The sequence below is a fragment of the Cornus florida genome, unplaced genomic scaffold (genome assembly GCF_030987335.1).
Source record: "Cornus florida cultivar Cherokee Brave unplaced genomic scaffold, ASM3098733v1 CherokeeBrave_3.0.0_Hap2_Chr11, whole genome shotgun sequence".
NCBI lineage: Eukaryota > Viridiplantae > Streptophyta > Magnoliopsida > Cornales > Cornaceae > Cornus > Cornus florida.
Genome location: NW_026775581.1, coordinates 5,032,270 through 5,050,269, shown reverse-complemented (window position 1 = coordinate 5,050,269; position 18,000 = coordinate 5,032,270). Strand labels below are relative to the sequence as shown.

General features: G+C 39.2%; 2 protein-coding genes across 5 annotated transcripts in view; one reads left to right on the top strand and one right to left on the bottom strand.

Annotated features, from left to right (window-relative positions):
• The window catches only part of LOC132283102 (probable apyrase 6), a 65,220-nt gene that overhangs the window by 15,555 nt on the left and 31,665 nt on the right, over positions 1-18,000 (bottom strand). The window contains exon 5 of one of the 4 annotated variants that reach the window (XM_059784995.1): positions 3,793-3,886. The exons of 2 other annotated variants lie outside the window; for them this stretch is intronic. The gene's annotated coding sequence lies outside the window, so the exon portion shown is untranslated. The remainder of the gene's footprint in view (positions 1-3,792; positions 3,887-18,000) is intronic. One more of the 4 variants, XM_059784996.1, reaches the window with a different exon arrangement.
• On the top strand, positions 16,378-16,752 carry LOC132280797 (secreted RxLR effector protein 161-like). The gene has a single exon (XM_059782552.1). It carries the CDS (start codon positions 16,378-16,380, stop codon positions 16,750-16,752), a length of 375 nt encoding a protein of 124 aa, XP_059638535.1.

The window sequence follows — 18,000 nt, the reverse complement described above, 5'->3', positions numbered from 1 at the left end:
GGACTCTTGCCGCCCCCAGGAAGGAGACACCCTCGAATGGTCTCATCTCATTTAGTAACATATATTCCAATTCACCAAGTGGTATTTGAACTAAATTCCGGTTCCCCTAAAAAAAACATTCCTTTGCAACCACTCAATCCTTTTATTGCATGCTTGGTGCTTATGCAGATTTTCATGTCTAGTGAAAATCTACTTGGTGGTTGATTGTATTGCACAATAATTCTTTTTATTATAATTAATTTTTATTCTGTTCTTTTTTTTCTTTTTCTTTTTAGATTTTGTGCAACATTTGTAGATCGCCAAAAGTGTTTTCTTGACATCAAAAGCAAACAACAAAAGTTCATGTTTTTGCTCCAAAACACTTTCAAAAAAGTAACGCCCACAATTCTCAATGGTTGGTCGAGCTTCATCAGTAAGCTTTTAGGCCTTTAGATGAAGAATTCAAAGCCGATCTAGTCGAACTCTCTTGACATGAATGAGAAGAAATAGTTGCCTAGAGGAAAGAATAGGTGATTTCAAGATTGAAAAGAATCTGTATATTGCCGTACAAAGAATGGTTTACAATGCTTTAGTTAAATAGGAAATATAAGGAGCTAAAAAAAGGAAACTAGAGGCTGTAACAGGAAACTACAGGCTGTGACTACAGGCTGTAACTGCAGGCTGTACACTAACAGAATTTCCTAATCTTAGTCATTGACTATCTATATTTACTCGCCTATCATATTCCCTAAAATCTGGTCTTATTAAAACCGAATATCTCTTTTTCAACACTCCCCCTCAAGTTGGCTTGTAGATGTCTTCCATAGCTAGCTTGCTTCTTAAAACTTCAAACTATCTCTTGTGTAGCCCTTTGGTAAGGATGTCTGCAGCTTGTTCAGTAGTAGAGACATAAGGAATGCAAATCATACCACAGTCAAGCTTTTCCTTGATAAAGTGTTTGTCAACTTCCACATGTTTGGTTCTATTGTGGAGGACTGGATTATGAGCAATTGAAATGGCAGCCTCGTTGTCACACAGTAGACTCTCATTGGAGGAGAAACAGTAACCTTCAAATCTTCAAGGAGTCTTTTTAACCACATAGCTTCACAAATCCCATGGGCGAGTGCTCTGAACTCGGCTTCTGCACTACTCCTCGCTACTACATTTTGTTTCTTGCTTCGCCACGTGACTAAGTTTCCTCCAACGAAGGTGCAATATCCTGAGGTAGATCGTCTATCAACTATACTGCCTGCCTAATCAGCATCTGTGTACACCTCCACTTGCAAATGACCTTGTTTCTTGAACATAAGTCCTTTACCTGGTGAGCCCTTTAAGTACCTCAGAATCCTGTACACTGCTTCAAAGTGTTCTTGTCCAGGAGAGTGCATGAACTGACTCACCATACTAACTGCAAATGCTATATCTGGGCGTGTGTGAGATAAGTAAATTAGTCTTCCCACCAATCTCTGATATCTTTCACGATAAACCATATTCTCAGGTTCGGCAGCTTCTAACTTCAGGTTGACTTCAATTAAAGTGTCAACAGCTTTACACTCGAGTAGTCCTGTCTCATTAAGCAAATCAAGTACATATTTTCGTTGATTCACGAAAATTCCTTCTCTTGACCTAGCAAATTCCATTCCAAGGAAGTATTTTAATGCTCCTAGATCATTGACTTCAAAATCTTTAGCGAGTTTCTTCTTCAGTCTGGTCAACTCTTCAATGTCATCACCTGTCAAAATTATATCATCCACATACACAAAACGGCAATTTTCCCTTCCGCACCGTGTTTGTAGAGCATGGTATGGTCTGCTTGACTCTGATGATTCCCATGACTCTTCACAGCCTTTCCAAAGCGTTCAAACCACGCTCTTGGAGACTGTTTCAAACCGTACCGGGATTTTTTGAGTTTATAGACTTTGCTTTGACGGTGTTTTCCTTTGAACCCAAGTGGCAAGCTTATAAACACTTCTTCTTCCAAGTCTCCATTTAAAAAGGCATTTTTTATGTCCAACTGATGTAATGGCCAGTTAGAATTGACTGCCAACGACAATAAGACTTGGATAGAATTTATTTTTGCTACAGGAGCAAACGTCTCTTGGTAATCAATGCCGTACGTTTGCGTAAAACCTTTCGCCACAAGTCTTGCCTTGTACCTTTCCACACTACCATCAACTTTACACTTAATAGTGAAAACCCATTTACACCCAACAGTTTTATTTCCTTTGGGCAAGTCAACTATCTCCCACGTTCCACTCCTTTTAAGAGCATTCATTTCCTCTAACACTGCTGATTTCCAATTCGAATCATCTAGTGCTTCCTGAATGTTTCTTGGAACAAACAAGTGAGAAATATTTGAAGTAAAGACCCTATGTTTATGGGAAAGTTTATCATAAGACAAGTATTTGGCAATGGGATGCTGGGTATAGGTTCGGATTCCTTTCCTAACAGCTATAGGGATATCAAGGTCTAAAGGAACTTGGCTAGGTGACTCTGTACGATCAGAAATAGTAGGGACAACTGCAGACAAGTTAGGATTTAGAGTACCTTGAGTATTTAGGGAGTCATTGCTCGGGACCTCTGATTGGCCTTGCTCAAGTACAATAGTAGGCTCTTTACTCTTTTGATGAGTCTTTTTCCTATTATAAACCAGAAGCTCAGGACTCGGTTTTTTTGGAACCGTTGGTAGGATTTCTCCCCCTGTTGGAGATACAGTAAGGCTCGGCAGATTAGGACTAGGAGGCCCTGGGTTTCCTGATTCTAGAACATCATTTCCCTGTTTAAAAATATCAGTGTTCGGAGTAATAGAGTGTGAGACAATAGTTTTAGGTAAGGGAATATTAGTAGAAATCTCCTAAAAATTTTCTTCACTCTCTTTCTCCCCCTGAAGAAAAGTTTTCTAAAAATAAGGATGATTTTCTAGAAAAAAGACATCCATACTGACAAACATTTTTTTTATTTTCGGATTGAAGCATTTGTACCCCTTTTTATTCGGAGCATACCCAACAAATACACATTTTTCAGCCCGAGGATCCAATTTAGACCGAAGTCTACTAGGTAAATGGACAAAGACAATGCACCTAAATACTTTCAAAGGCAGGTTGGAATAAATCCGAGTTTCAGGAAAAGATTTTTTAAGGCTTTCAAGGGGCGTAAAATAGTTAAGAACACGAGTAGGCATCCTGTTAATCAAATATGTTGCTGTCTTCACCCCACAAATACTTAGGAACATTCATTGAAAACATGATGGCACGAGAAACTTCAAGTAAATGTTTATTCTTTCTTTCAGCAATTCCGTTTTGTTGGGGCGTGTCAACACAAGTGGATTGGTGAAAAATTCCTTTTGTCTGTTAAAAAACTTCCTAAAACTTCATGAAAGTATTCGGTGCTGTTATCAGTATGAAGAATGCCACTTTTTGTTTGAAATTGATTTTCAATCATCATATAAAAATCTTTGAATAATTTTTCAATCTCAGATTTTTCATTCATTAAATACACCCAACACAAACGTATACGATCATCAATAAAAGTCACAACCCATTTTTTTCTAGAAAGAGTTGTGATCCTAGAAGGGCCCCAAATATCACTATGGATTAAATAAATGGTTTTGATGTCTGGTAAGGTTTGGGAGAATACGTAGTACGATGACTCTTTGATAAAAAAAACAATTCTCACAATAAAAAGATGAACAATCTAATCCTTTAAACAAAGTAGGAAATAAATTTTTAAGATAAGGGAAACTAGGATGCCCTAGTCTAAAATGCCATAGCATTATTTGTTCTCTAACAGAGATAAAACAAAAACTACTCAAACCTTGAGCCTTTTTATTACTTGAAATATCATCTTCAAAATAGTAGAGACCATCTATCATCTTAGCACTGCCAATCGTCTTCCCCAAGCTCTGGTCCTGAAATTCACAATAGGATTCAAAAAAGATAACACGACAATTAGAGTCTTTGGACAATTTACTAATCGATAAAAGGTTACAAGCAAGCTTAGGGACATAAAGGACAAACTTAAGATCAATAATTTTTGAAAGTTTTACCAAACCTTTGCTTGCAATAGGAGAATAAGAACCATCGGCTATTCTGATTTTTTTAGAGCCAGAATAGGGTGAATAAGTTTGAAATAAATGAGAAAAACTTGTCATATGTTCAGAAGCCCCTGAATCAATGATCCATGGGGTAACACTGGAATTTGAATGACAAGATAAGGCCTTCGGGTTGTTACCTGTTTGAGCAAGAGAAGCATTAGGAGTACCAGATGAGGAATTGAATTTCAGCAATTTTAGAAGATGATCCATCTGTTCTTTGCTGAAGGGAAGTGCCTCAGCTTCATGAGCTGATGGGGCTCGGTTGAATCTGCTTTCCTGGTTGAATCTGCCTTCCTGCTTACTCTTCCAATTCGCTGGTTTACCATGAATTTTCCAACAGGTTTCACGGGTATGGCGAGGCTTGTTGCAGTGGTCACACCAAAGATAGGGTTTTTCATAATGTTTCCTGCCAATATTCGCTTCAGATGCGACCAGGGCAGAGGTCTCAACAGCACCATTTTTTTCCAAGCATGACCAGCCTGCGACTTTCCTCTCTTCGTACCTCGGAGAAGACTTCACCGATTAAAGGAAGGGGCTGTCGTCCAATTATTCTGCCTCTCACTTCATCAAGCTCGACATTGAGTCCAATGAGAAACTTGAAGATGTGGTTGTCTTCCACCTTCTTTTTGTAATGGTTGCAATATTCAGGTGATTTCCACTCATAATCGCTGAACAAATCAAGGTCCTGCCACAAACGTTTTAGATAGTTGAAATATTTTGTAACACTGTTATCTCCTTGACAGATCTCTCCGAGTTTCAGCATTAGTTCATAGACTTGAGACTGATTTCCCAGGTCTGAATACATCTGGTTGACATTGTCCTAGAGTTCTTTTGCTGTGTGGTAACACATATAATTAGAACTGATGTCCTCCTCCATAGAATTCACCAACTAGGTCATCACCATCGAATTCTCTGCATCCCAGGTCGAGTAGGATGGATCTTCAGGTTTCGGTTCCTTCTTTTCTCCCGTCAGGTAGCCGATTTTGCCTCTGCCTCGGATGTACATCCGCACGGACTGGGACCAACGAATGAAGTTTTCACTGTTCAGCCGAATTGTGGTAATCTGGACCGAGTGTGTCTGAGAGTTTTGGACTTAGGACTCAGAGGTCTTGGTCTTGGACTCAGGTACGTCATCAGACATGGTGATTAGGGTTGTTTGGAAGAGAAAAAAAACAGAGATGGCTAGGGGTTTTTTTTCCAGAAGAATCTATAAGATACTTTGATACCAAATATGCAATTTCAAGACTGAAAAGAATCTGCATATTGCCGTACAAAGAATGGTTTACAATGCTTTAGTTAAATAGGAAATACAAAGAGCTAAAAAAAGGAAACTACAGGCTATAACAAGAAACTACAGGCTGTACACTAACAGAATTTCCTAATCTTAGTCATTGACTATCTATATTTACACGCCTATCATATCCCCTAAAATCTGGTCTTATTAAAACCGAATATCTCTTTTTCAACAGAAAGCCTGGTGGCCGATCTAAGGACGAAATGCTTGTTTTCCTCATCAGAGTTGTCAAAGTCTTCTGTCTCTCATTGTCGTAACAAAGAGCTCGATGGTCATTCTTTCTGGTAATGATGTTGACTGTTTAGCCCCGCCTTGGTCTGCTCAAATGCCCCCAAGCCACATGGAGTTATGAGCTTGTATGAATCCTATACAATACATTTTAAGTGGCAGAGAGGTAGGCAGAATTTCAGTTTCTGCAAGGGAATTTGTGTTTTTCAGAAACCTTCCATATTTTGAAAGTTCCCTTATTTTGAGTAGTTTTCTTATTTTCATCAACTTTCCTTTTTGAGTAATTTTCAGCAGTTTTCCTGTTTTGGTTTTATTTTACATTCGGTCGTTAGCTAATATAAGGCTAGGATTGGGAAGGAAGAAATTCTATATAAAGCCTTGTAATTTCTGTTGTCAGGAGCTTATTTGTTATTACTTGTTGGGGCTTATGTGTAACTTCTGAAACTTGTTATTATAAATAGAATGTGGTGGAAGGATGAAAGTATTCTTTCATTCTTTCTCTCTTTCCCCATCTCTCTCTCTCTTTTTCTCTCATCCTCTTTCTTCTATTCTTCTACTTCTTATAATTTTACTCTTGATTTGATTTTCGCTTAAAGTCAACATGGTATCAGAACATGGTTTGTAAAGCTCTAGAAAGCTACAAAAGAAGGATCTCAAGATGAAGTATGCGTGGTTGATAATGAAGATTTTGGATCCATGCCAGATGAAAAACAATGGATTTTACTTTTATGATATAGTTTGGGATGAATTCTTGGAGCGCAATACAACTACTTAGCGGTTGTTGGATGAAAAATTAAAGTTGATTAAACTTCTAGTTCAAGATACCAAGTTTTGCGAACCTACCCAATTTTAAAGGACATTTAACAAAATTTATGTTTGTTCTACATCTGTATTCTTTGTTAGTATAAGAAGATTAACGTATTTGATTCGAGTTCGGAAAAGAAGAAAGAATGGATGGAAAGCCATGCTTGGATTTTTGATTGATTGTGGAAAATTGCTCCAAACTCGAGGGCGAGTATTTTCCAACACGAGGAGACTGATGTAGGCAGAATTTCAAACTTTTGCAAGAGAATTTGTGTTTTTCATAAACTTTCCATATTTTGAAAGTTTCCTTATTTTGAGTAGTTTTCTTAGTTTCATCAACTTTATTTCGAGTCATTTTTAGCAGCTTTCTTTGGTAGTTAGCTAATATAAGGCTAGGATTAGGGAGGAAGAAATTCTATATAAAGCCTTGTAATTTCTGTTGTCAGGAGCTTATTTGTTATTACTTATATAATGTTGGGGCTTATGTGTAATTTCAGAAACTTGTCATTATAAATAGAATGTGGTCGAAGGATGAAAGTATTCTTTCATTCTTTCTCTCTTTCCCCATCTCTCTCTCTTTATCTCTCATCCACTTTCTTCTCTTTTTCTTCTTCTTTATCACTTACTCTTTGATTTGATTATATCTTAAACTCAACATAGCATCAGAGCATAGTTTGTAAAGCTCTAGGTTTGTAGTTGAAACCCTAGGGCAAGTTTGTGTAAACCCTAGGGGGTGTGAAGGGTTTTGAAGAGATTCCAAGATGGGATTTGTTTGCAAGGAAGTAGTGTTAATCACATCCACACGTACCGCAGATCCAACTCCGTGGTGAGTTGGCTGGAGGTTGCACGAGCAGTGCGGCCCTTCTCGGGGTTCCCCGGGAATTTTTTTTTTTTTGGACATGTTCTTTTATCTATTGCAGTCTCGTTCGGTGATTTTTTGTGTTTGCGGGGTTCTGCAACAACGGCTTTTTCTTTGTCGTTTGCGATTCTGGTATAGTCTACTTTGTTACTTTCTAGGGTTTGTGTGGTGACTGTGGTTGCTTTTTTATGCATCTCAAAAGACGGTAATCTTTTTAGTTGAAGTTTGTGTGTTAGAGAGGTAGTTTTCTACATATTTTGTTGTTATTTTTGTTTTTGAGGATTGTATACCCAGAAACTGTTTGACAAAATGTCTGGCTCAAAGGTGACTTCAAAAGAAGCTGGTACTTCTCCTAGTTTAACTCCAATATTGGGAGTTAGTAGTGATTGTCATTCAGGCCTTCGTATTACGACTGTGGGCTCAATCTGCTCGTATGCATATCACTGGTCGTAGGATGATTGATCATATCGAAGGGATTGTCACGTATCCCTCCAATAGCGATCCTAAATTCAAAGAGTGGAGTGCAAATAATGCACTAGTTATGACGTGGTTGTTGCAGTCAATGCAACCACATATCAGCAAAGGGTTTTTGTTTGTGAAAACATTTAAGAGCTATGGACGGTTGTGGAAGCGACGTATTCCTCGGATGGTAATTTTGCAAAACTATATGAACTCCAACAACAGATTTCCAGATTCAGGCAGGAAGACCAAACTCTTGCTACATATTACCACACTTTACGTGGTAAATAGGAAGAGTTAGATCACTACTAAGACTATATACCGGTGTGTGCAGCTGATGTTAAATCGAATCTATGAGTTCTTGTGTGGCCTGTATCCGAGATACGAGCATGTCAGGCTACAAGTGTTAGGTAGGTATCCAGCCCCTACTTCTGTTAGAGATCTGTTTTCATATATCTAGGCCGAGAAGAGTAGAATGAAGGCTATGCCAGCACCTGTATACACTAAGCCTGAGCTAGAAGTACCATTGTCTGAGAGGTTTGCTCTTGCCACACAACAATGGAACAAGCCCAATCCTCCAAAAGGAGGGAAACAGGATGATAAAATCAAGTTGAGGTATGATCACTGTGGTCGTACGCGCCACACTAGGGAAACATGCTGGAATTTACAGAGTCACCCTACTCTAGCTCCTGCTAATGCGAATGCTAGGCTAAGCCCTGGTCCATTTAGGGGGTTATCTACGGCACATACTGCAAAGCGTGAGACTGCTTCTACTGGTCATGCCTCCTTAGGGCACTGAGTTCTTTGTCTGGGGTTGAACTTGATGCTCTCCAACATCTACTAGCACAACATTCTTTCGTTTCCACCTCTAACTTCGCTCAGACAGGTACCTCTCATTCGGCACATCAGGTTTTCACATTATCTGGTGGACCACCCTGGATCATTGATTCAGAAGCCACTGATCACATGACTGGTATGTCATCTGATTTTTCTTCGTACATTTTATGTTACGGTAAGGATAAGGTTAGAGTGGCTGATGGCACCTTCACCTCCATTGTGGGGAAGGGCACTGATTCTGCCCCTCCTAATCTTCCCTTATCCTCCGTCCTTTATGTCCCAAAATTTACCAATAACCTCCTTTTTGTCAGTCACATTACAAAAGGCTTGAATTGTAGCATAAACTTTTTTTTCCATCTCACTATGTGTTTCAGGACTTGGACACGGAGATGACGATTGGAAGTAGACGTGAGATCAATGGCTTGTATTTGCTAAACGCGAGGCCAACTTTTTATTATGTTGCAAATCAATCTAATGTTACGAATAGTAATGTCAATAATGATCTGTTAATGCAATGGCATAATAGACTAGGTCATTTACCTCTTCCTGTTTTTAAGCATGTGCTTCCCCAGTTTGCTTCTATTGAATCTTTTGAGTTAAATTGTGAAACATGCGTTCTTGCCAAACAATGTCGTGCTTCTTATCCTACTAGTATTAATAAAAATACAGCTTCTTTGCAGCTTGTTCATTCTGATGTGTGGGGTTCTGAATCTACTACTTCATTACTTTGTTGTGTTTGTTGATGACTTTAGTCGATATACTTGGCTTTATCTGATGAAAACCAAAGATGAAGTTCATTCCATTTTGAAAACCTTTCATAGGATGGTATGTACTCAATTTGGTTGTCCCCTCGAAATCCTTCAATCTAATAATGGAGGAGAGTTTATGTATGGTGGTCTTGCCTCCTTTTTTGTTGATAACGGGATTGTCCATCAAGCCTTTTGTGTCGAAACACCACAACAGAATGGCGTAGCTGAAAGAAAACATTGTCATATTAGGGAGGTGACCCGTTCTCTTCTAATTGGGATGGGAGTGCCTAAAAGTTATTGGGCTAATACAACCTTAACAACTACATACCTTATCAATCGCATGCCTTCTAAGGTTCTTGGCTATCAATTCCCTGACAAAATTATTGAAATTGGTAATCAAATCAATTGATTAAAGAATTGGGAATACACTGGTACATGTACACCAAAATAATGCTATTCTAGGAAACTAACTAATCCTAGAGATACATATCAATACATATCAAAAGCTGATCCCTAGAAATCAGTGATAACAATAACTAAAAAATCCCTAGCTATTAACAGCCTGTACGCGGTTTCCTTATACAAGGAAAGGAAAGAATCGTACTTTCCCACCACCACACTCCCCCCCCCCCCCCCCCCGGGGCCCTCTCAAGCTGGTGTTCTCTAAAACACGATACTAGGCAATCCTTTGGTAAGCACGTCTGCTAGTTGTTCTCTAGTAGGAACAAAAGGAGTACAAATGAGGCCACTATCCAACTTCTATTTAATAAAATGCCAGTCCACTTCAATGTGTTTTGTGCGGTCATGTTGCACAGGATTGTGTGCAATATTGATGGCTGATTTATTATCACAGTAAAGCTTCATTGGACCTTCCCATCTGACTCTCAGATCTTCCAAGATTATCCTTAGCCATAGCAGTTCACATATCCCGAGTGCCATCGCTCTAAATTCGGCTTCTGCGCTGGACCTTGCAACCACATTATGCTTTTTGCTTCTCCAAGTAACGAGGTTACCACCTAGGTTGGTGCAATAGCCCGAGGTTGATCTTCTGTCAATCATGGATCCTGCATAATCTGCATCTGTGTAGGCTTCAAGAGTCAGTCCTTCCCCTTTCTTAAACAGAATTCCTCTTCCTGGTGTACCCTTCAAGTACTGCAGAATTCTATACACAGCTTTAAGATGTGATTCTTTGGGATTGTGCATGAATTGACTCACAACACTCGCATCATAAGCTATATCTAGCCTGGTATGTGACAAATAAATTAACTTCCCCACAAGTCTCTGATAAGAGCCTTTATCCATGGCCACGTCTTCTGGAGCATCACAAAGTTTTTGGTTTAACTCCATAGGTGTCTCAACTAGCTTACATCCCAGCTTGCCTGTATCAGCCAATAATAAGTCTAACACATATTTTTGCTGTGATACAAAAATCCCTTGCTGAGAGTGGGCTACTTCAATACCAAGAAAGTACTTCAGTTTTCCTAGCTCTTTGATCTCGAATTCCTTCACTAACTGTTTCTTCAAGCTCTCCATTCCTTCCAAGTCATCTCTTGTTACTATGATGTCATCCACATAAACCAACAATATTGTCACTCTCCCTGATGCTGAGTGCTTTACAAACAATGTATGATCACCTTGACTTTGCTTATATCCCATACTCACCATCACTTTGGTAAATCTCCCAAACCAAGCTCTTGGGGATTGTTTCAGTCCATACAAAGCTTTTTTAAGCTTACATACCATTCCTTCCTTTTCATTTGAGCCAAACCTAGGCGGAATCTCCATATAGATCTCCTCCTCAAGATCGCCATGTAAGAAGGCGTTCTTGACATCAAATTGCTGTAATCTCCGGCCAAAATTTGCAGCCATTGATAACAGGATTCTCACAGTATTCATCTTAGCAACTGGAGCAAAAGTCTTAAGATAATCTATGCCGTAAGTTTGTGTATACCCTTTGGCAACTAATCTTGCCTTATACCTTTCCAAAGAGCCATCTAAGTTGTATTTGGTTGTGAACACCCATTTACACCCAACCGGTTTCTTCTCTCTAGGCAGTCTCACCAAGTCCCAAGTCTTGTTTTTCTCATGTGCTTCTATCTCAACCTTCATAGTATTTTCCCAATTCTCATTTCCTAATGCATCGGATAAAGTTTTGGGAATAGGGACTGTATTTAGGCTAGTAAGAAAGCCCTGTGGTTATGAGAGAGATTCTTATATGACATGAACAGATAAAGAGGGTGTTTGGTAAAAGTTCGAGTTCCTTTTCTAATTGCAATAGGGACATCATGATCATTCTGTTCAGAGGTTTCATTGGTGTTATCATTGCGTAGAGTAATTACCTTGACATTACCAAGAGCAGATTTGGGTGATTGAACTTGCACAGGTTGAGAGATTAGTGCTCTTTTCCTTGAGTAAATCTGCAATGGACGAGTAGAGTCTTGAGTTTGCTTCCCATGTAACACTCCTTGTGATTTGGGTGTACGAGGCTCGGCTTCTGACCGTGTGTTTGGCCCGGACTGAATGTTTGGAAGTATGTTTGACTCGGATTAATGAGAGATAAGGGCTGGAAACTCAAGGAGAAAAAGATCCTTGTCCTTATCTTCTATGAAAGATGTCTCCCCCTGAAGATAAGGACCGTTAAAATACTGATCTTGTTCGACAAAAGTAACATCAGCAGACACATAAAATCTCTTTGTCAGAGGATGATAGCATTTGTAGCCCTTTTCGGTAGAAGAATAGCTAAGAAAGACACATTTGAGAGCTCGAGGATCAAGTTTTCCCCTGTTTTGAGAATGAACCTGAACAAAGGCAACACAACCAAATATCTTTGGAACAAGATTATTAGATGCTTTAAAATTGGGAAAGAACTGTGTAAGGACCTGCATTGGACTTTTAAAACCAAGGACTCTTGTAGGAAGCCGATTGATGAGATGAGCATCGGTTAAAACAACCTCCCCCCAGAATAGTTTTGGAACATTTTTTTTAGAACAAGAAAGCTCTTGTAATAGCGAGAAGGTGGCCGTTCTTTCGTTCGGCCACCCCATTTTGTTGAGGTGTGCTAGCACAAGAGGATTCATGTATTATGCCCTGTTTTTGGAAATACAGAGAGAGAATTTGATTAAAGTAGTCCTTAGCATTGTCAGATCGGAATATCTTTATCCCAACGCCAAACTAAGTTTTGACCATATTGAAAAAAGTTGGAAACACAGAACTCATCCGATTTATTTTTTAACAAAAATATCCAAGACACACGAGCGCAATCATCAATAAATGAGACAAACCACCTTGCCCCAGAAACATTAGCAACAGTGGAAGGTCCCCAAATGTCACTGTGAATCAAGGTAAATGGAACATAAGTTCTTTTATTGCTGATTTGAAAAGAAGCACGTTTGTGCTTTGCAAGTTCACATACATCGCAGTGAAAATTTTCAATGGATAAACTTTTGAACAATGAAGGAAACATTATTTTAAGAACACTAAATGATGGGTGACCAAGACGAAGGTGTTGAAGCCATATCTTGTCTTTATTGGATTTGAATGACTTGGAAAGAAATGATAATGGTGACAAACTCTCAATTCTATTTTGTCCATTTGATTCTTCAAGGAAGTAAAGACCATCCCTCTCCCTAGCATGTCCAATCATCCTCTTCATGCCCTGTTCCTGAAATACAACGGAGAGGATAAAACGTCACGCTGCAATTAGAATCTGTAGTGAGTTTCTGGATTGACACAGTTTTGGGACATGAGGACATTCTTAAGTGTAAGATGGTCATTCAAAAAAACATCTCCTTAACCAGCCACAGTTATCACTGATCCATTAGTTATTGTTATTTTCCTATTGCTAGGACAAGGGGTATATGAAATGAATTTTTTTGAGGAATGGGTCATGTGATTTGTAGCTCCTGAGATTGTATCCAAAGCACTAAAAACATAAGAAGAGGGGGAAGGAGAGGAAATACCTAAGAACACCAAAGAACAAGTACATGTTGTAGACGGTTTCTCCAACGTTCCCAATAGGCTCTTTAATTTCTCTCTCTCTTCTTTGTTGAATTCGGCAGGTGGGATTGAAAGATTGTCTTCATTGTTTGACTGTGTGGTTGCCATATGTGCCTGTCCTTGTCCTCTTGGCTGTCCACTCTTTTCTGACCAGGCTTTGTTCACAGTTTGAGGATTGCCATGGAGCTTCCAGCACTTCTCCTTAGTATGGCGGGATTTTTTGCAGTATGTACACCATAGAGAATCCTTGTTGAATGGTCTTGACATGTCTGCTTGCCCACTGCCTTCTCCACAATGCTGTTTGGAGCCATAATTCTTCACAACTGTGTTTTTTGACACCAAGGCCGAACTCTCTACTGTGTGAGTTTCAATCATGACACCCCTTCTTCCTTCCTCAGCAAGAACAATTGCAATTGCCTCATTTAAGGTTGGCAAATCTTCTTTTCCAAGTATTTGCACTCTTACAACATCAAATTCGATGTTTAAACCTTCAAGAAAATCATAAATTCTATCCTTTTCAACAAACCTCTTAAGGATAGTTGCATCTTCACTGCACTTCATCTGAATGCATTGATAATGATCCATCTCCTACCATAGACCCTTCAAGAGGTTGGAATATTCGGTGACTGACCGATTACCCTATTTGGTAGCGGAGATTTTGGTCTTGATCTCATGATCTGTGCAGTATCACGTACTTTGGAATAGGTCTGCTTGACTGCTTCCCATATCTCCTTGGCCGTGCTCAAAAACATACAAGTGTCGCTAATTTCTGGTAACATAGAGTTCCGACACAACAATAGAGTCTTGTTCATCCCGAGCATCAAACTTAGGATCCTCCTTCTTTGGACCATTACCAAGCAAGTGGCTTAGTTTCCCTCTTCCCTTCAAGAACGTGCAGACCATTTGAGACCACTTTAGATAATTTTTCCTGTTCAACCTGTACACCGCCTGGATATTATGCAATTCTCCTGTTGGGACAGAGTCGTTCCTTAGTCACAGGGATCTCTGAAGTGTCGCTGCTTTCAGTGGATGCTGACATGGTTTAGAGAGAGAGGTGGAATCCACAGGTTTGATAACACTGGATTTTCACAAAACATGAACACGAAGAAAAGGACTAACAAAGAAGGCCAAGAGAAGACGATTACCCAGAAAACGAGCCTAGGGCTCTGATACCATGACAAAATTACTAAAATTGGTAATCAAATCAATTGTTTAAAGAATTGAGAATATGTTGTTATATGTACATCAGAATAATGCTATTCTAGGAAACTAACTAATCCTGGAGATACATATCAAAAACTGATCGCTAGAAATCAGGGATTACAATAACTAAAAAATCCCTAGCTATTAGCAACCTGTACACGGTTTCCTTATACAAGGAAAGAATCGTATTTTCCCACATCCCCCTTCTCTGTTTTACACCATGACATTGCCTTGTTTATTGTCCCTCCGAAAGTGTTTAGTTGTGTTTGTTATGTTCACATTCATCATCGCAAGGACAAAATGGACCCTAAGGCAATCCGATGTGTCTTTCTTGGATACTCCGCCACTCTGAAAGGGTATCGGTGTTATAACCCGACCACTCGTCGTCACTTTGTCTACATGGATGTTACATTCTTTGAGTCTATTCCTTTTTTTTTTCCACTGCTCGAGATTCTCTACAGGGGGAGACAACTATACAGGTAGAGAATCCGTTGTCCATTCAGAGGGAATGCCCCCTTCCTTTGCCTGTTCCCATTCAGGGGGAGCTTCTTACTAAGGTGCCTATGTCTAGTCCTCCTAACACTAATGATTTGCAACAGGAAAAGAAGCCAATTGTCTACACTAGGAGGGCAAAACAAGTTATTGACTCAACCAGGACCAAGAAGTCTCCCTCGATCCAGGTAATTCCTTATTTGACATTAATACTCCTAATTCTTTTCCCAATAGCATTCATGTTGATCTTGATGTCCCTGTTGCCTATCGTAAGGGTGTTCGTAGTTGTACAAAGCATGCCATATCTCAATTTGTGTCCTATGATGCCTTATCTCCAACATATCGTGCTTTCACTTCGTGTATTTCCTATGTATCTGTTCCTTCTAGTGTTTTAGATGCTCTTAGTCAAACTCCATGGAAGAAAGCTATGCTGGAAGAAATGAATGCCCTTGAGAAGAATGGTACTTGGGACATTGTTCTATTACCTAGGGGTAAGAAACCAGTAGGTTACAAATGGGTCTACACAATAAAGTATCATGCAGATGGAACAATTAAGAGATATAAAGCTCGGTTAGTTGCAAAGGGCTTCGCTTAGACCTATGGAATTGATTATTTGAAAACATTTGCTCCAGTTGCCAAGATAAACTCTATACGTGTTCTTCTTTCTTTGGCAGCTAATTTGAATTGGCCCATACATCAACTGGGTGTAAAGAATGTTTTCCTTCATGGTGACTAGAAGGAAGAAGTGTATATGACTATGCCACCAGGGTTTAAGCTTGCCAATGGTCAAAATTTAGTGTGCAAGCTAAATAAAGCTTTGTATGGGTTAAAGCAGTTGTCACGTGCTTGGTTTGAGAGGTTCAGCACTATGTGAAAAGAGTAGGGTACTCACAGAGTCAGGCAGATCATACTCTCTTCATCAAGAAGCACCAGGGCTGCACCACTGCCCTTATTGTATATGTTGATGATATTGTTATCATTGGAAATGATCCAGAAGAGATTTGTAGAATGAAGTTATTCTTGGGGACAGAGTTCGAGGTTAAAGACCTCGGATCATTGAGATACTTTCTTGGCATTGAGGTGTGCAGACCGAAGAAAGGGGTGTTCATTTCTCAATGGAAGTATGTGTTAGATTTGTTGGCTGAAACTGGTAGACTTGGAGCTAGACCCATTGATATTCCCATTGAGTAGAAAAATAGGCTTAATGATGTAGATGGAGACCCATTAGATGATGTGGGAAGATTTCAGTGATTAGTTGGGAGACTGATTTACTTATCTCTCACGCGCCTAGATATTGTCTACGCTGTTAGTGTGATTAGTCAGTTTATGCATGCTCCACGTACACCTCACCTAGAGGCAGCTCATCATATTTTTCGCTAACTCAATGGTTCACTTGGTGAGGAGATATTGTTTGCAGTCTGGCCACTTGCGTGTTGAAGTCTATACTGATGCTGATTGGGCAGGGTCTGTGACAGATCGACGGTCTACTTCAGGATATTACACATTTGTTGGAGGTAATCTTGTTTCATGGCGCAGCAAGAAACAATCTGTAGTAGCTAGATCTAGTGTAGAGGTTGAGTTCAGATTCATGGAAGATGGAGTTTGTGAGTTGTTATGGCTACGTACAATGTTGGGTGAGTTGGCTTATCCTGTTCGCGAGTCAATGAAATTGCATTGTGACAACAAGGCTGCTATTAGCATTGCCCACAATCCAGTTCAACATGATAGGACAAAGCATATTGAAGTCGATCGTCCATGAAGTGACACACACCAAGAGCGTCCATGAATTGTCGGTGTCCAACATAGATATGGCACCTTCGTAAAAGTTTCATGTTTCTAAGGAACGAATCTATGACCTCACCCATGAATGACAAAACTAATACACAACCTCTGAACTACAACCAAGTGACTAAATCTATACGAGCCTTTATTTCGTTCAATCGGTTTCAATCAGGCAAATGCAAACTGTAGCATTACGCTGATGCACAGTAATACCTTTAATGATATATAGTTTGTTGAATATTTCATATCAAGTTAATGCAACTTTTTATTTTTCCTGAAAAGGGAGATTTGTGCTTGAGTGGGACCCTTGTTCAATTCAGAATATTAAAACTAACCAATTAAGCTGTCATGTAATCAATAAGGGAATCATGATACAAAAACCCACACAGTTGTCAATTGGCTGATAAGATGGCCCATGAACAGACCCGGTTTTGACAACCTTTGAAGATAGAATGAGCTAGGGAGGCTATCTTGTGTATTCTTTTGGGAGCGCTCCCCTGTTGAGCGCCTTTGTGAAATCTTACTTATCAAAAAAAAAAAAAAAAAATTTGAAAATCGATTTCTTTTTACTAAAAAGGTAGATCAATTCACAAGCAAAGATTGAAAGGTGTACTACATGCAAGAACTACCTGTTTCTTAAAAGATTATTACTTATTTTCCATCAGCAGTGGATCAAAAGATATACTGAACTAGTGAATAGCATAACAAATTACTAAACTTATAAAAATAAATAAAATAAAAATAGCATAACAAATGACTGCACATGGTACCTGTTGGAAAGTCACTGTTTTTCTATTTATAGGAAAACCGGGACAGCTGTAAATTAGGGGGAAAATCTTTGACTTTGTAATTAGTTGGAAACTAATCCTCATTTAGCTAGTATCCTGATTTAGTTAGGAAAATCCCATATTTTATGGGATTCAAACTTTATTCTTTGTCTAATTGTACATATTGTATTTGGCTATATAAGGCCAACTCTCCGTGCTGTATTTTTAATTCCCAAGAATAATAATTTCAGTTCTCGCTTACATGGTATCAGAGCCAGGTTCTCTTCCAGGGAATCAATCCTTTTCTAAAAGGGTGAACCAATGATGTCAGATTCTTCTAGAACAACTGGTCAATCCGAGGAGACGACTGCCCATCAAGCCACGGGTGAGTTGCAGAACATTCAAGCCGCATATCGACTGAATGGTAAGAACTATCTGAAATGGTCCCAATTTGTTCA